Below are 22,440 nucleotides of genomic sequence, written 5' to 3'. Positions count from 1 at the left end.
CCCCTCTCCATGCTTGACTACTACAAACAACTGATCATTCAGACAGTAGCTCTATTTCCGTCACATCTTGGACTTAATCTCTTCGCAGAGAGACTTCAGCTTGTCCATGTCACCGGTAGTGGCCGGCCAGTTGATGCCAAGGCCTTCTGTCTCATTCGGCTTTGGAATCTGCTCAAAGTTAGTGTACGTTTTGGGGCGCTCGTTATAGCCGGTTTTTTGTACCATGTGGAAATGGACCTGGAAGAGCAGTCAGCAGTTGTTACTGGGATGGAGTCAAAGATGAGTGAACTTGCGTGGTGAACTTGCTGATGAGCAATAGTGCCGTTGTTCTGCAAGATGTTATAATCGGCAGCGCCGGTCGCGGACACCAGCTTCTTGAGGGTCGGCTATTGTATCAACCGTTAGCAGGTTTGAACAGTGTGCGAATAACGTCAAAGATTGCTTACCAGAATTTCCGTAAGCTGGTCGTCGGGAATATCCGCCAATTTTGCGCCGTGGAATTTAGGAATGACAAGCTTTTTCGTCACATGTGAGATATTTCGCAGGCTTTTAGATATATAGGTCTTACTGCGTGTCCTTTGCTGAGAGGGCCGATATCAAGGAATGCCAACGTCTTCTCAGTCTCAAAGAGCTTCATGCAGGGGATTTCACCTAGGTGATCAATCAGTAGCAGTCTCGGGAATAGATAGACTTGGCATCGTACCCTTGATAATACGGCAAAAAATACACGCCGCCATGATGGCTCTATAGGTTTCTCAAACTGCCGCACGGGATCTTAGGCGTGGTTGTATTGTTTGAAATGGGTGAGGAGGAGCTTGCGGAGGTGGCAATTTGTATGTATATATCCGCACCTACTGGCACCTACCTCCTAGGTAGGTACATGCATACATACATACTTTAGTAGTAACTACTTAGGTAGTTAACTAGCAGGTAACAGGTAGGTAGGTACATAGGTAGGTAGGTGGGTGGCTCTGGGAGCTGACTGTGGGGTCGTCAGGTATTTTTGTGATGATGTAGGGTGTCAGCGCCAAATTGTTTTCGTTGACTATTCACGTTGATGGGGAGCTACGCCTGGCTATCTAGTAGTATTGTGGGAGCAGAGAAGGAAATGGAATAGTAGCGGGCGGGGGGAAGCTGATATCTTTTATTGTGGTTCTATACTGCCAGAAAAGATACTTTATGAGCTGCGAAATCTTTGACATAGGGCTATAGCCAAAAATAACGGGCTCATCGAATTGGAGTGGGACCTTCCATCGAACTCACCTCTTGCCTTTTACCAGATGTGACCGTGGGATTGGCCCAGCGAACTCCGTTCTCCCAATCTTTGGCACTACTCGTCTGGAGTCTCCAGATTCGATTCTCTTTTTGCCGCTATCGCCTGCCTATATTTCGGCTCGCAAAAATTCATCTAGGTATCAATAAGTCCTCGATGATTCGCAAGATATTTTTTTTGACGACTTTTGCTGCTAGAAAACTGGACTTTGGCCATTGACCGTTTAAATATTGTCTGTTGCCTCCTTTGTTTACGAGGCAAAGCAGTCATTCTCAACCCAAAGTCGGCGGGTCGAAGAAATATAAAGAAAGTATTTTATAAATCAATACGGATAGTGATTCACGGGACGTTTATTATACACGGCTACCAAAACAATTTAGCAATTATCATGTACGACCTACTAAGTAGATATCTATCAAACACTCCCGATGTGACGTAGTTGTGGAAGGATAGCCCCCACATCACCCCACCGAAGCTGGTTTCTGTGCCTCATCTCGTCACAGCTTCGACTGCGCCACGGCGCATTGCGTTTCTTCAGCCAATACTGGGCGGGCTACATACTGCTATCGGAGAGATTTCCTCGTTTCAGGCGCTTTGCAGTCCATAAACGCTCCCAGGAATCCCTTTTGCGACGTCAGATATCCGGAGAGACTACGCAAAAAGCGCAGAGCACCACGACCAAACATGCCAAACTTCCTGAGCACGTCGCTATACGGCGGCGCTGTGGTTTGCGATCTCCCCGAGAAGTTCGCAGATGTCAGGTAATGCTATTGTTACTTGATTCAGGGCTCGTTCTTTGCTGACTCTTTTTTAGTAAACTGCGACAGGTCCCGGATAACCAAGAAGTGTGGATCGATGAGGATGGCTTCACCAGCATAATTTTCGACATAACTGAGCGTGTAGGAGAGTCGGGTAGGGGAGATGAGATCGACGGCCGTGCTATTTCGACCCATCTAGAAGAGCTAGTCGGATCCGACATCAAAAGCGTCAAGATCTGGAACACTGCCGTCACTGAGTTCAGTCGCCTAGAGTATGTGTCTTGTTGTGTCTATGGCAGATTGCTTTCGCACGATTTCTATTATCTAACCCTCAAAACAGGTCTAAATACCCGGCCTATACTCTTATCGCGACGCAGACACCCAAATCGAGCCAGTCCAGAGACGGGTCGTCGTCTCCCGATTTCACGGCGATAATTATGACCCTTCTGCGAGTCGAGAAATACAAGACAGATATCCTAATCACAATAAATGTGCCCCATATTAAAGGGGAGTACAACGAAGAAGACGTGGATCTAGAGCTAGGCAGACAAGGCAAGCTCATAGGTGACGCCGTCGAATATTCCGCACGCATCTGGAAGTCATTCAATATCAAGGACTGGGGTCTCTTCGTTATTGATAAGTAGTATGAATGCGCAAACCTCCTTATCAAGATGTTTTTACTGGCATTCTGTGAGACTGTTTCGTGAAAAAGACTGCCACATGTCAGATACTCAAGACAGTCTACAAAGTGGGTAACAAGTTGAGTTCAACAAGTCATGTGAACCAGACATAGTTTTGTAGTATTTACAACTGAGAAATGCAATGATGTTTGCAAATGATCATGATACAGTTTATATACAATGTTAGAGCATCCCAATCTCTCGCGTGGTCGTCACTCCCTCAAGCTAAGACCATGTAGCTGAGCGACAATATCGCCGACTTCTTGCGCGGGTTGCGATCCCGACAACTTTGATCTCTTCACCCACTTTTCTGCAGCCTTTTGCAAAATGACTTTCTGGGGGCTACCTGGGTTCTCTTGCCTCAAGGTCTTCATCTCATTTTTGATAAAGAGTTGGTATTCGTTGGGGTTTCCACCATTTCTGGGGACCGGCTTGATTTGCACCAGCTTGCCGTGACACCCGCTGCATCGATGTTTTTCGGGGTTGATACTCTTCGAATGCCGTTTGTAGTTGCATGAGCAACCGCCGCATTGCCATACATACTTGAAGTCGATTTCATAGCTGTGCTTCGTCGTGACTTTGATTCCACGACTGGAAAACGCTCGTGAACACTTTGCAGCCCAATGCTTGAATCCTTTGCCATGCGGGTTGTTTGTGATACCACTGATCATGAAATTGGCAAGATGGCAGAATTCGTGGGCCAGCACGTTCAGAAGCCTGCTCTCGTCATCGATCACCTTTTCAGCCAACTCGATAGATGCATAGTGATTATAGGTAACGATAGCGTCAGTCCCATCTGATGGAGCAGTCCGGACGGTCTCCTTTTTCCAGTTTGCTCGTCCAGCCGTTGTGTTGAGAGTTTTCGACCATTCGATCTTGACCCCTCCTGTTGATTCAGATAGCTGAGTAATTTTTCCGTCCGTGACTTGGTGGTCCAGCTCCTTGAGAAACTGAACAGCGAGTGTGGACTTGGCAGCTTCGAATGACATTTTGTTGGCTTTAGTAGGGCCAGCTTGCTTAAATGGAGATCGTATAGCTGCTTTCAGAGCTTTCCGAGGGCTATGCTCATCATTCCAGCAATCAACAAGACTCTGTCTCCAGAATTCATCTCTTGTAGGCGTGTGGGGAGGTTGTGGGACACCGCGTGCTTTTCGGGGAGATGTCAAGGGCTGTCGCGAGAGTGTAATGCCGAAACCCGGAGTCTCGCTATCGTTGCTGGATTCATTGCCCCAGAGTTGTTCATCTGCCAGCTGCTCGACTAATCTGTCTTCATTGACGACTGGGATATCGATTACATCGGTGTTCTCTTTCTCAGCGCTGTCCATCGCTGGGACGCTCATTTGGGAGAATTGTGGACGGAGTATATCAACATGGTGTTGAACATTGGCATCCTGGGGTGAGAGTGGTAGGGAAATGCTTTCGGTAATTATGGTCTCGCTGCTGCGACTGAGTCCGGCCTTAATAGTTTGCCCGTCGTCCTCGAGCCCAGCGCTGTCGAGAGAAATGCTATCCTCGAGTATAGTGACACAGTTATCCTTATTCAATCGAGCCATGCGCTGGGACAACTCAGTGGGGTGGCTTGCAAGCTGGAGGCTTGCAGGCAGGGTAACATCACCCATGTCAACCTCTGAGAACGATGTTGAGGCTGAATCATGGTCCGAGACCGTGGAGTGAAGCATCGTGGAGCCGAGGAGTGTGGTGTTGGCGGCTTGTCGTGTCTGTCTTCGGTTGGCTAAGACAGCGTCTCCCATAAGCGGGTTTCTCATCTTCAGCTCAGCCTTACGAGGTGATAGATTCCTGGAGAAGTCCAGAACCTTCTTAGAGCTCTCTGTGGTCCAAGGCTGGAAAAGAGGGTTGGCGGCAGCGAGCTTCTCGCCATCCAGGCGACGAACTCTGCGTGTAGATGTTTGCACGGTAGACCTTGGTACAAGCTCTCTCCTCCGCATGGGAGTCTTGGGTTCTAGCCGGATTTTTGGGAGCTCTTGGGTCGTGGGTTCGTCCTCGGGTTCATCATGGTGGGCGAGTTGGTCTATCAGTCGAGACATGCTGTTTGTCGTAGCTTGCAGGCGCTTCTGTAGGCTGCTGTTCGTATGAAGAGTGGGAGCGTTAAGGTCTACCGTTGGGCGGGCTAGAAAGTGAAAGATGCCCTCGTGCCTTGGCCCATGGTTTATTTAGGTATGTTGCCAGGACAACCAAGACAACCCTCAGCCGCATCACGTGACCCTTCTCGAATTGCTGCGAGTTTATGTAATCCATCTACAGCCGTGATGCACATAACCAAATAAACCAAATGATTGGATGCTACAACATGAACTTGTTATTCCCGCTGATGTGAAACCCAGAAGATTACGACGCGTGATATTTTAACGAGAATCATCTTGTAGTCACGACTAGCACGATATCCAGACAGTTGCATAAATCACCAGGCACATAAGTAAATGAATGTTTCTTGCTCTGCCTCTCATCGTTATGGGTACTAAGGTACTCTGGATAAACCAGCACCTACGAAGTTCTAATGTCAGAAGAACACACAAGAGCCGCATCCTGGAGAACCTGGGCCGCCACCCGTTGAAAATGCGCCATTTTCGTTGATTATGAATTGTAATCGTACTATATGTCCTTGTTAACTTACTATGTAGGTCGGCGCCCAGGTCGAGCTATTTTAGGATTTTGGGCGACCAAGGTAGGGAGGCCCACATAGGCCAGGATCGATCGCCGTCTTCTCAGCTTCGTTGCCACTCCCAGCCTCCAACAACAAGGAACCCGATGGGGGGCTAAAAACATACGTCTGCCAGGAATGGGGCGCATTGTGCATCGTATGATTTCATGATGCCTAGACAAATGGGACTGTGGAGAGGTGCGTTGCCATTGGTACATACATAAGTCACCAGTTCAGTCAGGTACACCGAGTTAGTTCATTGCATGAAGTTATGCAATATTGCGGAGCTCCCAATTGCGCCCCATTTATCAGACCTCGACACTCCTTTTTTAATTTCGAAGTTCGTGGGGCTGGATGTTGTGGCGACAGTCACTAGTGAGGCGTCGTTCAATCCAGCTATTCATGAATACCTAGCTAGTTAGGCTTGGCTCCAGGCTCAGCAAGAAACAATCACACTGGTGCAACGAGTAAGTGCGGCATATAAATCATGAAGTACCCAGTATTGGCTAGCTAGAGAGTGAAAGGAAATGCCGCCTGGTCGGATTGTATCGTCGTGTACTTCACATGGTCGTATTCATCAACTGTGCAACGACTAGACTCAATCCCAGTCCTCCAGCCAGCTGTACTGGCCATCTAGACAAGCGGCATTGCCGTATATCTGCCGCAGCTGCTCCCAGGTGACAGTTTCTCCGTACAGAAGTTTCGCCGTTCGTTTACAGGCAAAGAGACTTCCAGGTGGGGTTGCCATGTACTGGCGATGGGTAATTATTGCACTTTTGGAAGCCATATACGTGGAAAGAAGTGTCAGCTGCTTTGTCTCTTCCATTTCCAAACCAGGGCTATCAAGAGGCCGCCGTTTTCTCTGGGTCTTCTCCATCTCCCGCAGAATTTCCAGAACAAGATTCTTTAGCTCGACAATGGGTCGATTCTGTTCCTCTGATAAGCCCGGAAATGCAACAACCTCTGGGCAGACTGACAACTGCTTGTCTCTGATTGTAAAAATATTCAAACGACGTTTCAAGAGGCCCAGGCGAACAATGCCAAGCCATGGGAATCACCTCAACAGGTCCATCAGCTTTATCCCCGCACATGATGCGTCCAATGCGGGTAAATGTGAGATTCTGGAGTTCCGAGAACACATTCGCCAGCTGTCTGGCTATTTTGGCATGATGCTCTCCCGGTATCGACTCCGCCACGCCATTTGAAACGTGATTGCCAGGCAAGCGCTCCATCAACGTGTAAGGGTAGCCGAAATGGTGGTTTGTTGACGCTTCGAAATCGTAAACTTGAGGGATAGGAATGGTGGTGTGGTTTTTAATGAGAGCCATGGTAGCAATCTCACTGAGCACCGAGACTCTGTCGCTGTCGCTAAAGTCTTTGTATGGGACTCGTGCGATCCATCGAACCTTATCCGAGAATTCAACCTTGAAGATGACATATTGAAGTCAGACGTGAAGTGCGTTACATCGACGCTGCACTTAACATCTAAAGGCAGACTTGGCTGGTGCCTCCGTCGCGACTCTAAGCCTTGTGCTTCGAGATAGGCAAAATTTGCACCGCATACGAGACGGTTGATTCGTTTGTACTTGTCCGACCCCGGAGACAAGCTGGCAAAGCCCTGCTAGTGGTTGTTTGGGACTTCCGTCATAATAGAGTATCCAAAGGCGTTTGGTTAAAAGAGTACGCTGGCGCCTGAGTTTGGACGAGGAAAATAGATGAGGAGGCATGAGGCTGGCTTGCCTTTTGTGAGGATGAGGGGGATAGGCTGCCTTTTCATGACGCTGCATTGCCTTTCCATCAGGACTTTCACGGCTGGTTTGTCTTTCCGAAATATGAAGTTGCCCATTATTTCCAAATGCACCAGGCCCCCCCCCAACGAGGACAGACAAGGGCTATAAAGCTTGACCTTCCAACTGAGAAAGCCATGAAAACAATCGATCATTAAACTTTCTTTTTTTCCGCGCACATATTATTTTTTAGAAACACTCTGCACTTATTCGCAATGTACATTCACAAACCGCCGGCACAGTTAATCATGCAAAACTAGTCACCTATTGTCGCGCAGCAAAACGGCGGTACCACCTTCTCACTGGTGGCTTATTAGGGCTTATGTGTCGATACTATCCAAGATGCAACGAGTGTCGTTCAGTGGCAGACAACGGACTCAAATGCACTAACGAAAACTGCATTTAACCATCAAACGGAGAACTGTTCCTACTAAGAACTGCCCTGTACACATGCTACTTAACAATCGTGGTTCAAATACTAATTCAAGGAATAGAGTGTATTGAATCGCTCCTTAGTAACTGAGGGCCTGAGGCATACATCGGGTAGGAGGGGCTAACGGCCCCCCCCTTTCAGGTACATAGCCTCCAGTATCTTCTCCTTCTCCTCTCTATCAGATTCAATGCACCTTCTTCACTACTTGTTCGTTCGTATTATATATTATAATATTAAGTACTATCAATTTTTCCTTATATCATTTAGAATTAGTATGCTTACTTAATGTTTAATTTATAATGCTTTTAAAAGGGCGCGTACTAAAAGTATGTTAGTTGAAACAAGTTTGTACTTTTCGGTCATTAATAAGTGGGGTCGACTAGTTCCATTAGTACCTAGAGAGCATCGTTATCGCCCTGGTACAAACCTCAGCCCTTATTAACAGAACTCTATGCCTCGTCCTTTGTTATGTTACTTCTGCAACTGCCCCCCGAAATCCTTCGACTCATTTTCGAACATATCGAATCGTCTTTTTTTTCAAGAGAATGTAAACCACTTGACGATCTGCAAACGGTGGTACGAGTTCGCTCTTCCCCAGTGTCTGAAGCGAATCATCCTTTGCGGTTACACCTTGAGGCGTGCAGTCGACGCTGGGACTCTCAAAACAGCCATCGGCCCTTATAAGCTGCTGCGAGGTTTTGAGTCTTAATCTTGGGGGGGATTGAACAGCCCGCACTCGTTAAGCAGTGAAGATGCGGGCATGTATGACATGTCCGAGGCAGACTCTCTGGTTAACCGCCAAACGCTAGAGAACGACCTTGCCCAGCTTGCTCTATTAAGGGCTGTCGCGAGTTGCGCATTCTTGATATCCGCCATTGCTGCTTCCCCCCGCATAGTCCTCTCGGAAGTTAGTGGGACTATATTTCACTGCCGACGATGCGCTCGCTGCTCTCGGCAGACAGTCTTGCCGTTCTAGTGCTGGATCTGGCTGTCGGTTTCTGGGATTCAATTGAATATCAAGAGGCTGGCTGCGAACTTTGCCCGACTATTGGCGCTCTTCTTGGTAATCTACGAGTCCTTCAACTACGCACCCGCACTATATGCCCCGAACGCACTAAAACCTCGGACTGATAGCAACGGGCTACGTTTAAATAAAGTTGTGGTTAACCTGAGTCTGGCTACAAACTCTTCATGGCGAACATCGGCCACCCACTCTCGACGCTGTGGTTCTAGCGGCGGAGGGATTCTTCAATTGAGAGCAGACATGCAGACGCAGGCGGAAAGCCTTGTGCTTCGAAGGAAAACACCCAGGATGCTGAGAATATTAACTCATTCACTTCCGGCAATTGAAACTCGGACCGTGGATATCTCGACTGGCAAAGCTCTGGTGCTAGATGAGAGTATAGCTTGGGATCAGGATGGCAGAACTCTGGAAGAACACTCAGCATCGGAGTCCGAACTTTCAGATGATGCGCTAGCTGCTTTTCTCAATTCGGATGAAGAGGGGATCTAGTGAGGCATAGTTATTTCTTTCTTTGATACCTGCGTTGCCTGATAAATCAATAACCTGTGACGGTTTCCCAATTAGTGCGGCCTGCCATCGGTCTACGCTGCACTGCCAGTTCAAGTAAAGGTAGCTTTTGCTCTCGTGTGCAGCTGGTGAAGGCACGTATCCGTACTTATGGGCTACCAATGGATGGATCCGATGCCATGCACCCAACTCCTGTCTGCCAATTTTCAGGTACCAATAAGCCACTTTGCGTTGACCCCCTGCAGCGCTGATAGCACCATGGAAGGTTGTACCCCTGAGAAGCCCAGCAACAAGAGGAACCTGATTTGTGGTGCCCCGATTTTAGCTTGGTGTACCTCAAGTACGTCACTCAATCAGCCTGGCATCACAGTAATTGTACCAGTAAACTTTTCATAGATAGGTGTAGGCAGTGCACTGGTTTGGCAGGCAAATGGGCATGAGAACCGACAAGGTGATCAGCATTCGCCTTATAGGCTTCAAGTAGGTAGAGCATGAACCATTAATCGTAGCCCATCGATTTTTTCACGTTTTTCCTGCCATCCCTAACTATTTTTTCCTGCTGAGCAAGCGGCGGATAAGCCGGAGTCAGTGGGGCATCGCCAGCTTTTCCCCCTGGAACACAGGCAGGGCTGGCTTCTTACTGGTACACGGAAAAGGGAGGCTGGCAGGCGTACCCCACCGAGGTTTGATCCAACCGAGGTACCTACTCCTGGCCACTCTCTACCTTTGGTTGAATGCAATGTATGCTATCAAAGGGGTACCTTGGCTCTGGTGCCTATGTACCGGGGCGAGTAGGCACGAGCTGCACGAATACCTATGTACATAGGTACGTACGTACGTACACTAGCCAAGCTTACCTATGCCAGATTTGACAAGCACAAGGCAGGCCACGAATGACAGCACCGCCACATTCCCCCCCTGGCCCCCTTCCTCCCAAGAGATTTTTGATGGATCGGTCGCTCTTCGTCTTCCAACTCCATCACCAACATCGCAGGATAGGAGACAACGCTACTGCTCTGTATGGGCAACACCCTCCCTTCGCTGTGCCGCCTATTACTCTACTACACGCACTGCGGATAGTAAACAGTTTCTCTCGTTCTCCTTTCTATTCACATTCGTTTCTTCCAGTCGCAGTCTCGCTGCGCTCAACAGGCAGGTCCTGCCGACGACGTCGTTCGCTTCTTGGCGGTTTCCGTTCTCTCGATACTTTCGGTGTGATTTTATCGCCCGCTCCCAATCGCACTTAGTTGATCTAGCCGGACGAAATCGCGACAAGGACTTTCCACCTTGCTGCTTCTTGACACACTGGTCCAACCTTCCGATTGCAACAAATGTTGTAATATAGTCGCAGGTTTGTCAATTCATTTGTAAAAGACCCTCTCAAGCACAACGCTAATTCTCTTTTTTCTGGCAGCCGATTGCAGCAAACAACATGTCTGGCTACCAGGGCGGTCATCACGACCAGTACGACCAGGGCTACGCCCAGGCCGGACACGGTGATGGATATTATCAAGACGATCAGTACTATGACAATGGCCAAGGCGACCATGGTGCACACGGCGACCATGGTGCCCAAGGAGCCCAAGGCGACGGTTACTATGATGAATCGTGAGTACCTCTCTCTATTCGCGATGAAGTCGGCCAACTAACCTCAATTAGTGGATATTACCACGCCGATGCCAACAATCCGTACCATCAAGATGGGGGCTACTACGATGGCCATGATCAGTATCAAGATGACTACTACAATAATAATCAAGGGTATTATGATGGCGAATACAACCAGGGATATGCTCAAGGTGGCCGCCACCCATCTGAAGAAGAGTCTGAGACGTTCAGCGACTTCACGATGAGATCCGACATGGCTCGCGCTGCGGAAATGGATTATTATGGTCGTGGTGATGAGCAATATAATGGATATGGAGATGGTGGACGTGGCTATCGCCCGCCATCTTCGCAGATGTCGTACGGCGGTAATAGGTCCTCCGGTGCTTCGACCCCAAATTACGGTATGGAGTATGGTAACGGCCTACCGAGCCAGCGCTCCAAAGAGCCGTATCCCGCTTGGACATCTGACGCTCAAATTCCACTTTCGAAGGAAGAGATTGAGGATATTTTTCTCGACCTCACCTCAAAATTCGGATTTCAACGCGACAGCATGCGCAACATGTACGATCATCTCATGACGCTTCTGGACTCGAGAGCTTCCCGCATGACACCCAATCAGGCGCTCCTGTCCCTCCACGCTGACTATGTCGGAGGTGATAATGCCAATTACCGCAAATGGTATTTCGCTGCTCATCTTGACCTGGATGATGCTGTGGGCTTTGCCAATGCCTCCACCAAGAACAGAAAGCGCAAAGCCAAGAAGGGCAAAAAGAAGGGTGCCGATGCTGGGAACGAAGCCGAAACTCTTCAAGAACTCGAGGGCGATGACAGTCTTGAGGCCGCGGAGTATCGCTGGAAGACGCGCATGAACCGCATGTCTCAGTATGACCGTGTTCGCCAAATTGCCCTTTACTTGCTCTGCTGGGGGGAGGCCAATCAGGTTCGCTTTATGCCTGAATGTCTCTGCTTTATTTTCAAATGCGCGGACGACTATCTCAATTCTCCAGCCTGCCAGGCGCTCGTTGAGCCTGTTGAGGAATTTACCTTCCTAAACAACGTTATCACGCCCTTGTATCAATACTGTCGCGATCAAGGATATGAGATTCTCAACGGCGTCTATGTTCGCCGTGAACGCGACCACAAGCATATTATTGGCTACGATGACTGCAACCAGTTGTTTTGGTACCCCGAAGGTATTGAGCGCATCGTTCTCGAGGACAAAAGTAAACTCGTTGACTTGCCTCCTGCTGAACGTTACCTCAAGCTAAAGGAGGTAAACTGGAAGAAGTGCTTTTTCAAAACCTACAAAGAATCGCGCTCGTGGTTTCATTTGTTACTCAACTTCAACCGTATTTGGGTCATTCATTTGACCATGTTCTGGTTCTACACTTCCCACAACGCGCCATCGCTTATTACCTACCAGTATGAGCAGCAGAAGGACAACCAACCACCCGCCTCGAAGCAATTCTCTATTGTCGGCTTTGGTGGCGCCATCGCGTCACTGATTCAAATTTTCGCGACGTTGGCTGAATGGGTGTACGTTCCACGCCGCTGGGCCGGGGCACAGCATCTCACGAAGCGATTGCTATTTTTGATTGTCATCCTCGTCCTCAATGTTGCACCAGGTGTTAAAGTCTTCATGTTTCATGGCAATGGCAAGGCTACAAACGCGGACCAGAGGAACAAGGACACTCCTATCGATAAAGCTATAGGCATCGTCCACTTTGTTATTGCTGTCTTCACGTTTCTTTTCTTCTCGGTTATGCCTCTTGGAGGCCTTTTTGGCAGCTATCTGACCAAGAAGTCCCGGCGATACGTGGCAAGCCAGACTTTTACAGCCAGTTACCCTCGCCTAACTGGCAACGACATGGCCATGTCCTTTGGCTTGTGGCTCACTGTCTTTGGCGCAAAGTTCGGCGAATCCTACGTATATCTCACTCTCTCGTTCCGTGATCCAATTCGATACCTCTCGATCATGAAGATTGACTGTTTGGGCGATAAAATGTTCGGAAACACAGCGGAAACGCAGCAAATACTGTGCAAGCACCAGCCTACTATTGTTCTCATTCTCATGACCTTCACCGATTTGATTTTCTTCTTCCTGGACACATATCTCTTCTATGTCATCTTGAACACCGTCTTCTCCATTGCACGCTCATTCTACATTGGTTCATCGATCTGGACTCCGTGGCGCAACATCTTTTCAAGACTTCCAAAGCGTATCTATTCTAAGGTACTCGCAACGACTGACATGGAGATCAAATACAAACCCAAAGTCCTGATCTCCCAAGTCTGGAATGCTATCGTCATCTCGATGTATCGAGAGCACTTGCTTGCAATAGATCATGTGCAAAAGCTGTTGTATCATCAGGTGCCCTCTGAACAGGAGGGCAAACGGACACTTCGCGCCCCAACGTTCTTCGTTTCCCAGGAAGACCACTCCTTCAAGACAGAATTCTTCCCGAGCCACAGCGAAGCTGAACGTCGCATATCATTCTTCGCCCAGTCTCTGTCGACGCCAATTCCCGAGCCTGTACCTGTCGACAACATGCCCACGTTTACGGTTATGATTCCTCACTACAGTGAGAAGATTCTTCTCTCCCTGCGGGAAATCATCCGTGAAGACGAACCTTACTCCCGTGTGACCCTCTTGGAATACCTGAAGCAGCTACATCCTCATGAATGGGAATGCTTTGTCAAGGATACAAAGATTCTAGCGGATGAGACAGCTCAGATGAATGGTGAACCGGAGAAGAGCGAAAAAGACACGGCGAAGAGTAAAATCGACGATCTGCCATTCTATTGCATCGGCTTCAAGTCCTCAGCCCCCGAATACACCCTCCGCACTCGTATTTGGGCATCATTGCGATCCCAAACGCTCTATCGTACGGTCTCCGGCTTTATGAATTACAGCCGTGCTATCAAACTCCTCTATCGTGTTGAGAACCCGGAGGTTGTTCAGATGTTCGGCGGAAATTCGGAAAAGCTAGAGCGAGAACTGGAGAGAATGGCTCGGCGCAAGTTCAAACTGGTCGTTTCCATGCAACGCTACTCTAAGTTCAAGAAGGAAGAGATGGAGAATGCGGAATTTCTTCTTCGCGCTTACCCAGATCTTCAAATTGCCTACCTTGATGAAGAGCCTCCACTCGCAGAAGGCGAGGAACCTCGTCTCTACTCGGCACTGATCGACGGTCATTCGGAACTAATGGAGAACGGTATGAGGCGTCCCAAGTTCCGCGTTCAGCTCTCTGGCAACCCGGTTTTGGGCGATGGCAAATCTGACAATCAAAATCACGCAATCATCTTCTACCGTGGTGAATACATTCAACTTATTGACGCCAATCAAGACAATTACCTGGAAGAATGCCTAAAGATTCGCAGTGTTCTTGCAGAGTTCGAGGAGATGAAGCCGGATAACCAATCGCCCTACACACCTGGAGTGCAGAACGATGTCCACACACCCGTTGCTATTCTCGGTGCTCGTGAATATATCTTCTCGGAGAATATTGGTATTCTCGGTGACGTCGCTGCCGGAAAGGAACAGACATTTGGTACCCTCTTTGCGCGTACCATGGCACAGATTGGTGGTAAACTTCACTACGGCCATCCTGATTTCCTTAACGGCATTTTTATGACAACGCGAGGCGGCGTATCAAAGGCGCAGAAGGGACTGCACTTGAATGAGGATATTTTTGCGGGTATGAATGCACTTGTCCGTGGTGGACGCATTAAGCACTGTGAATACTACCAGTGTGGCAAGGGTCGCGATCTTGGTTTTGGTTCCATTCTTAATTTCACCACCAAGATTGGTACCGGCATGGGAGAGCAATGGCTCTCTCGAGAATACTACTATCTCGGTACTCAGCTCCCTCTCGACAGATTCCTGTCCTTTTACTATGCCCACGCCGGCTTCCACGTCAACAACATGTTCATCATGCTGTCTGTCCAGTCATTTATGCTGACGCTGATGTCCATTGGTGCCCTTCGACATGAAACAATTCGCTGCGATTACAACCCGCAGAAACCGATCACAGACCCTCTCTACCCCACGAAGTGCTCCAATACCGATGAGTTGATGGGCTGGATTTACCGGTGCATTATCTCCATTTTCTTCGTTTTCTTCATCTCCTTCGTGCCCCTCATCGTCCAGGAGCTGACAGAACGCGGTGTCTGGCGTGCGGCTCTGCGCTTCATCAAGCAGTTCTGCTCCCTATCCCCCTTTTTCGAAGTTTTTGTCTGCCAGATTTATGCCAACTCCGTCCAACAGGATCTGGCATTTGGCGGTGCACGATATATCGGTACCGGCCGTGGTTTCGCAACAGCTCGTATTCCTTTTGGCGTTTTGTACTCGCGGTTTGCTGGGCAGTCGATCTACTTTGGTGCCAGATTGCTAATGATGCTCCTGTTCGCGACGGCGACGGCATGGCAGCCGGCTCTGACTTACTTCTGGATCGTCTTGCTTGGTCTCATTATTTCTCCATTCCTGTACAACCCTCATCAGTTTGCTTGGACCGATTTCTTTATTGATTACCGTGACTTCCTTCGTTGGCTGTCGCGAGGCAATTCTCGCTCGCATGCTTCTTCCTGGATCGCATTTTGCCGACTCTCCCGCACTCGCATCACAGGTTACAAGCGCAAAGTCATGGGCGATGCTTCTGCCAAGATGTCTGCCGACGTCCCTCGCGCTGCTGTGGCCAACATTTTCCTCACTGAGATCCTCACGCCGCTGCTACTTGCTGCCACTACAACTGTTGCTTACTTGTTCATGAATGCACAGACGGGCGTCACTACCGCCAACAATCAGAACCCTTCGCCCGCCTTCGAAGTTGGACCTTCTGGCTCATTGATTCGATTGGCAGTTGTTGCCTTTGCGCCTATCGGCATCAACGCTGGTGTTCTTGCAGCCATGTTTGGTATGGCGTGCTGCATGGGACCAGTTCTGAACATGTGTTGCAAGAAGTTTGGCCCCGTTCTCGCAGGTATTGCCCACGGTGCGGCTGCAGTCTTCATGATTATCTTCTTTGAAGTCATGTATGTTTTGGAAGGATTCAACTTCGCCAGGGCCCTCTCTGGCATAATCGCCGCCATGTGTATCCAGCGGTTTGTTTTCAAACTCATCGTGTCGCTGGCGTTGACGAGGGAGTTCAAAACTGATCAGTCCAATATTGCGTTCTGGAACGGAAAATGGTATTCCATGGGCTGGCACTCCATTTCTCAACCGGCGCGAGAGTTTCTCTGCAAGATTACGGAACTCAGCATGTTCTCCGCCGATTTCATTTTGGGCCATTGGATTTTGTTCATGATGGCCCCCTTTGTCTTGACCCCACAGATCGATAAGATCCATTCCATGATGCTCTTCTGGTTGCTGCCTAGGTAAGTCTGTTTGACCGGGAAATTGATGGAACCTAAAACTAATACTTCACACGCAGTCGTCAGATTCGTCCCCCCATCTATTCCATGAAGCAGTCAAAACTCCGTCGCAGACGCGTAATCCGCTTTGCCATACTGTACTTTGTTCTCTTCGTTCTTTTCCTTGCGTTGGTGGTTGCTCCCGGCGTCATTGGCAAGAAGGTTCTCGGTGACATGATCTTCAAAGCCCTATATGATCGCAATGGAGGCCCGGCTGGCATGTACCTTCTGCAGCCTTGGGGACTGGACCACAACAACACTGACGGCAAGACTGAGACTGGTACAAAAGCGGGTGGTGGTGATGCATCTGCGACATCTACGGATGGGTCTTCGAAACTGCGTCTCTTCTAAGCTTGGTAACCTTGCGCATAGTTGAAAAGCACATGTTTTGCAACTTTACAAACCATTGTACTGATTATTAGATTGTTTACCCCGTTCTTGTTATATTTTGATCATTTTGTCTCGGATAGGGTTAATAAAGAAGTTTCTGGTTGGTACTCTGCTCAAATTGGGAAGTGGCCAGACTTTTGCAGTAGTCGCTATGATGTGCGTGTTGCCTTGGTAGCTGCGTCCGGCTCACGGCTCAAGCTTAGAATCGAAGCCTGAAGGATTATATAACTTAATAAACTCCCAAGCAGGCAGATATTAGATAGTTGGTACCTAGGTAAGCGGGTTACTGGGTAATCTGCAGCCAGGCTACCGTAAGTAGATGCCCTCCCTCCGGGAGCACTTTCGTGAGTGGCCCCACACAGCCCCTCTCGGTGAAAGTGCAGCTTTGTTATAATAAGGCAAAAAAAAAAAACAGTGCTGCGGACCTTCTTGCTGAGTTGTGCCCCTGAGTGTCCACTCTGTAACGACGTTTCGCGCTTACCAGAGAAGGCGAGCAAAAAGGCTCCGTCGGCTGGTTCGGCCACCAACATCTGCCGTTGCCATCTCGCTAGCAAGCACATGACAGCATATATCAAACCTTGCATCCAAGCCGCCATGGATTTTGACAGTCTCAACCGGCAGGTACATGAATTGGCGCATGGTGCCTCGTTACTCTTCCAGAGAGTACCTGGCTCTGCTGTCTTGATCCGCTACATAAAATCGAGCTACCAGAACGACCCTGTTCGATCCGCCATCGAACTTATTCTGGTCCTGTTCTTCATCCGATATCTGCTGTCGCCGTCATACTCGACGCATAAACAGAACTATGTCAAGCTGAAGGAAGAGGTTTGTGTGCACTGCATGCTGTTTGTAGATGAACTATGCTGATTTGACTTAGGAAATTGAAGAGCTGGTGGTCGACTGGACTCCCGAGCCACTAGTTGCCAACCAGACACCATTGGAGGAAACCGAGAACGAGAAGCTCCCTATCATTGTTGGGTTTGTAGACACTTTCCTATCAAGCATTCTATCACATATCTGGATTTGCAATTCTAATTTATCTTCTGCAGTCCGACCGGACCCAAAGTCAAGTTATCCACCGGACGCACGGTTACGAATCTCGCCTCATACAACTTCTACAACTTCAACTCGAATGAACAGCTCAAGGAAAAAGCGATCCAGACCCTTCGGACCTATGGCGTTGGACCTTGCGGCCCGCCACAGTTTTACGGCACCCAAGACGTCCATGTCAAAGCCGAGGCAGACATTGCCGAATATCTCGGTACCGAGGGCTGTATTGTGTATGCCCAATCCTTCTCTACGGTCTCTAGTGTCATCCCAACATTCTGCAAGAGAGGAGACGTTATAATTGCTGACAAGGGTGTCAACTACTCCATCCGCAAGGGTCTCCAGGCGTCGCGAAGCAACATCAAATGGTATAATCACGGCGACATGGACGACTTGGAAAGAGCTATGAAAGCTGTTGTCAAGGAGCAAGCCAAGCTTAAGAAATTAACCCGTCGATTTATTGTCACCGAGGGATTATTTGAAACAACAGGCGACGCTACCGACCTACCAAAACTCGTTGAATTGAAGGAAAGATACAAATTCAGGATTATCTTGGATGAAACATGGTCATTTGGTGTCCTGGGCCGTACCGGGCGTGGCCTGACGGAGGCGCAGAATGTTGATCCTCAACAAGTGGACATGATTGTCGGGTCCCTCTCTGGTCCTCTTTGTGCTGGCGGAGGCTTCTGTGCAGGTGCCAAGGATGTCGTTGAACACCAGAGAATCACCTCCTCCGCTTACACGTATTCAGCAGCACTACCAGCCATGCTAGCGATGACAGCTAGCGAGACTGTGCATCTTCTGCAGTCGAACCCAGACATTGTCAACCAGTGCCGCGAAAATATCAAGACGATGAAGCTTCAGTTGGACCCTCGTAGCGAATGGGTCACATGCACGAGCAATCTGGATAACCCCATCATGCTCCTGGTCTTGAAGCCCGAGGTGATCAAAGCACGCAATCTCAGCATTGATGAACAAGAACGCATTTTGATGGACTGCGCAGACGAGGTATGTACGGCTACCGCAGATCATGATTGCCAGCTAACATTTCTCAGTCATTGGCTAATGGCGTAATGATTTCTCGCCTCAAAACTCGCATGTATGCAAATGTTATGACGGCCAAGACAAGCGACTGGTTCGTCCAACCCGCGCTCAAGGTTTGCATCACCTCGGGTTTGTCAAAGAAGGATATCGAAAAGGCTGGCGTTACTATTCGAAATGCAATCAGCAAAGTCATGATGCGTAAGCCATCTGCCAGAACGGTATAAGTGACGGGCTCGGAAGACTTCGATGGCTGGCTGGTTTGTAACATAACTCCAGTACGGTAATGGTAATGTGGATGGTAGATATTCTAGAATACATAATATTATTATTTAATGTGCTGAAGAATTACTACCTGTGATGGTGTGAGGCCGCGTACTGCTGTACATTCTGCTACATACCTTTCCTCAGTATGCCTTCGTTGTTTACAAGATGAATGAAGCATGCTCTAGGTTTCCACGACACAATCAACTCTCGATGCAAAATACCTCCAACCTAATAATGCGCTCATTCTTCTTTCCCGTTCCTTTCCTTCGGTGTTGCATAGTAGCGTTCCGTATGAACGTTCACCCTCCTATCCTCACACCCGGCCAGCAAGGGCTACTACTTACAGTCCTTGTCTGCAATCGTCTGCTGCTGAACAACGAGGAATTGTCAGCGGACAACGCAAGTCAGATCTTTAGATCAGCCCCCCCGCAGACTGCTAAAGTTCCTCTTCCATCCCAAGTCCCTAGCGAACACCGGGTGCGCACTTCCCAGTAGTCCCAGCGTTAGCCAACATTCCTCCCTCGGCCGCCATTGCTCTTGCCTTGCTTGTCTCAGATGCGATTGCGCGACGCATTCCACGGACCTTGTGTTTGTTGACGGTAGTAGGCAGCTTTAAAGTCTGTGAAATGTACTCCGTATCCAGGTAGCCAGTTGACATCCATGGCAACGCCCGTATATTGTTTGGCTGGTGATTTTCTCATATGTTGTACCTCTCTCCTCTCCGTCGTACTGACCTCCCTACGACGTATAGCTTCGCCATCTTCCTTTCCCCTACGATCCTTATCCATTATTTTTTTAACCTTGTTAGACATCTCTTTTATTATCTTTTACCTTTTCTCGGAACATGTCTTTCGGACGAACCCTTATCGCCGTTTTGGCCGCAGCGCCACTAGTCGCTTGCCATCCTGCCTGTAAGATGATGCCTCATTATTCCAGGTCCAAATGTTCTATCTAACGGCCATTGAAGCTACGAATGGGAATGATTTGCACGGACAAATTGTCGTTTTTGACTCCGAGGTTGACTCCGCCGTCTATATGCCCGAGGTTGTTGAATGGAAGGAAAGAGACGAGGTGACAACCGCCATCGAGACGGTTTTGCACCTTCCTTTGAGCATGGCGTCCGACTATGCAGCTGGAAATCTACACTTGACTAGCGAACTGACAGTTACGACGACCATGACATCATTCTCTACGCAGACTGTGACAGTGGCTGCGCCGACTCACTCGGCACCCGGCAAGGGAGCACCCCCGGTCAATGGAAACTCTACTGAGCTCTTCGGTGTCTCTTATGCACCGTACCGCGCCGACCACGGATGTAAGAGCCAGAAAGATGTTGATGATGACATGGAGCAGCTTGCTGGACAGTACTCTGTGGTGCGCGTCTATGGCACAGACTGCGACCAAGTCCCAATGATGTACAAAGCCGCCAAGAAGAAGGGGATGAAGCTGTTCCTAGGTATCTGGGAACCTTCTGAAGTTGAGGATGAAGCCAACAAGATTGTTGCTGGTATAAATGGTGACTGGGACATGGTTCATACCGTCAGTGTTGGCAATGAGCTTGTCAACAACGGTCAAGCGTCTCCTAGCGACATCATCAGCGCGGTGAAGTTGGCTCGATCGACGCTACGCGCAGCAGGCTATCAGGGACCGGTTGTGACGGTTGATACCTTTATGGCGGTTGAGGCTCACCCCGAACTCTGCGATGCTTCCGACTACTGCGCCATGAATGCCCATCCCTTCTTTGACAGCACGGCTGCGGCTTCTCAAGCCGGGCCCTGGTTGGTCGACACTGTTCATCGTGTCAAGTCTGTCATGTCTACTTCTAAGAGGGTTGTCGTCACAGAAACCGGCTGGCCGACCAAGGGGCTCGCCAACGGTCTTGCTGTTCCAAGCCTCGCCAACCAGAAGCTGGCTCTGAATTCTATTCAGGAGGCTTTTGCTGCGACTCCAGGAGACATTATCTTTCTCTCCGCTTTCAATGACCTCTGGAAGGAGAATACTGCGTCAACCTTTGATGCAGACCAATTTTGGGGAATCAACGGTGCTGTGGCCAAATGCGACTTGTGATCTTGGGCGGGATCCGGGCCACCTGCGTCGAAATTCGTGCCACAATAGATCTCATCGATGAAGCTTCTGTAGCTTAGGGTCCGATCGACTTATTGCCACCAACCTGTGCGGAATTTCCACGAGACGGCTTTTCATTTGCCGCGCCAACGTCACCTGAAAATTTTACACTCGACCGGGCCAGATGCAGAGCATGATCCATTTCCGGGGGGGGGGGTTCTTCTCGTCTGATATATTTTGTTAATGAGAACGTGTTTCAATGATGATATGGAATCCCCCCACCCCCATGACACTTCGCAGCACTATGATCTCCTAGACTTCTCCCATATCTGACTGAGAGCTGTCTGATTGCATGAGATGGCTTCATAACATGTTATGGTCCTGCAAGATGTGGTTTCCAGAGTAGTGTCAAGGCTGCAACGCTGTCGAAGCTACGTTCGTATGAGCCTTCAACGGTACATCTGCAACAGTACCGATGCAAGAATATTGTGTAATGCTATCTAAATTATAGTTGCACGTCCAAAAGGTCGTAAATAAAGCCATCCAATTCAATGACACGGAACCTTTCGCCCCATGTGGCGGTCCAGTGTGTGTCTCTCCATGAAGACGACAGGCTGCCCTGCCAGGCGACGAGTTCCACGTTCCATCCCATTCGTAAAGCTCTCTCAACGTAGCGAAAGAATCCATCCGAGTATTGTGCCGGTTTTGCGTCGCCGGTAGCCAAGACAATGGTGCCCTGTTCTTGGAAATACTCCATGACAGCCTCAGCGATGCGGGTGTGGAGAGTTTCGTCGACTAGGTCCTCTACATATCTGGAGACAGATTTCGCACCTGTTGCGCAGAATGATTTGGTCTGGGACGTGTTGAGCCCAGCGTTCTCAACACGTCTCCGTTCCCTCACGTCTACTTGATAGCCAAGGTCGCGCAAGGTCTGCACATATCTAGGTTCCTTTCGGCCGGGAAGAATTGAGCAACTGACGTGAAGTCCCCGTGAGGAGCGACCGCGGACAAGCAATTCCGTCAAGAATGGCAAGTTAAGCCTGGGCAAAGGTGAGAACCTTGCAGCATCTGCAACTCCGTATTTTTTCTTTAGTGCCTTCTGGAAGCTGATTTCGATATTCGACATGTCCAAAAATATATGAACGCCATGCGATGAGTTGGAGGGAAATTTCCGTGTCAAGTGACGATCTGCCGTACAATATGGAATGAGATTGCGGCTGAGGGACTGATGAGCTGCTTCGACTGTACGGGCGGCATCAAAGATGGGTACGACCAGGGCTTTGTCGGAGAGCTCATGTGTAAGTATGCGTGCGAGATGTGACGCGGCATGCTTCTGCCGCTGTAGACGAATCTGCGAGGTGCGGTGGTCCGAAGCCGATAGTGATCGTTGCAAGAATGCTTCTGTCGAGTTGCAGGGCTTCTCAATCGTAATTGGGGACAGTGTGACCGCCGAGTTGAGAGCGGCAGTCAGCTTCTTCGACCTGGATGGCATG

The 22,440-nt window shown here is 49.2% G+C and overlaps 6 protein-coding genes across 6 annotated transcripts; 3 read left to right on the top strand and 3 right to left on the bottom strand.

Annotated features, from left to right (window-relative positions):
- Window positions 1-60: 60 nt before the first annotated feature.
- ISF_00652 (HIT family protein 1) lies at window positions 61-737 on the bottom strand (the record flags this gene model as incomplete). The annotated part of the gene is made up of 5 exons (XM_018844259.1): window positions 61-237; window positions 303-386; window positions 447-515; window positions 569-651; window positions 704-737. 5 exons carry the CDS (start codon window positions 735-737, stop codon window positions 61-63), a joined length of 447 nt encoding a protein of 148 aa, XP_018708709.1.
- Window positions 738-1,957: 1,220 nt separating this feature from the next.
- Window positions 1,958-2,675, top strand: ISF_00651 (Mog1/PsbP/DUF1795, alpha/beta/alpha sandwich; the record flags this gene model as incomplete). The annotated part of the gene is made up of 3 exons (XM_018844258.1): window positions 1,958-2,034; window positions 2,088-2,303; window positions 2,372-2,675. The coding sequence occupies 3 exons, from the start codon at window positions 1,958-1,960 to the stop codon at window positions 2,673-2,675; spliced, it is 597 nt and encodes a 198-aa protein (XP_018708708.1).
- Window positions 2,676-2,923: 248 nt separating this feature from the next.
- Window positions 2,924-4,756, bottom strand: ISF_00650 (hypothetical protein; the record flags this gene model as incomplete). Its single annotated transcript, XM_018844257.1, has 1 exon — window positions 2,924-4,756. The coding sequence occupies one exon, from the start codon at window positions 4,754-4,756 to the stop codon at window positions 2,924-2,926; it is 1,833 nt and encodes a 610-aa protein (XP_018708707.1).
- A 1,212-nt stretch (window positions 4,757-5,968) lies between these two features.
- ISF_00649 (GDSL Lipase/Acylhydrolase family protein) lies at window positions 5,969-6,698 on the bottom strand (the record flags this gene model as incomplete). Its single annotated transcript, XM_018844256.1, has 2 exons — window positions 5,969-6,359; window positions 6,382-6,698. 2 exons carry the CDS (start codon window positions 6,696-6,698, stop codon window positions 5,969-5,971), a joined length of 708 nt encoding a protein of 235 aa, XP_018708706.1.
- Window positions 6,699-10,553: 3,855 nt separating this feature from the next.
- ISF_00648 (1,3-beta-glucan synthase component GLS1) lies at window positions 10,554-16,489 on the top strand (the record flags this gene model as incomplete). The annotated part of the gene is made up of 3 exons (XM_018844255.1): window positions 10,554-10,729; window positions 10,781-16,102; window positions 16,159-16,489. The coding sequence occupies 3 exons, from the start codon at window positions 10,554-10,556 to the stop codon at window positions 16,487-16,489; spliced, it is 5,829 nt and encodes a 1,942-aa protein (XP_018708705.1).
- Window positions 16,490-17,122: 633 nt separating this feature from the next.
- Window positions 17,123-20,950, top strand: ISF_00647 (serine palmitoyl CoA transferase subunit LcbA; the record flags this gene model as incomplete). The annotated part of the gene is made up of 6 exons (XM_018844254.1): window positions 17,123-17,353; window positions 17,406-17,506; window positions 17,578-18,583; window positions 18,631-18,817; window positions 19,167-19,360; window positions 19,820-20,950. The coding sequence occupies 6 exons, from the start codon at window positions 17,123-17,125 to the stop codon at window positions 20,948-20,950; spliced, it is 2,850 nt and encodes a 949-aa protein (XP_018708704.1).
- Window positions 20,951-22,440: the final 1,490 nt, after the last annotated feature.

Source organism: Cordyceps fumosorosea (genome assembly GCF_001636725.1).
Source record: "Cordyceps fumosorosea ARSEF 2679 chromosome Unknown scaffold_1, whole genome shotgun sequence".
Classification (NCBI taxonomy): domain Eukaryota; kingdom Fungi; phylum Ascomycota; class Sordariomycetes; order Hypocreales; family Cordycipitaceae; genus Cordyceps; species Cordyceps fumosorosea.
This window is presented reverse-complemented; position numbering and strand designations above follow the sequence as displayed.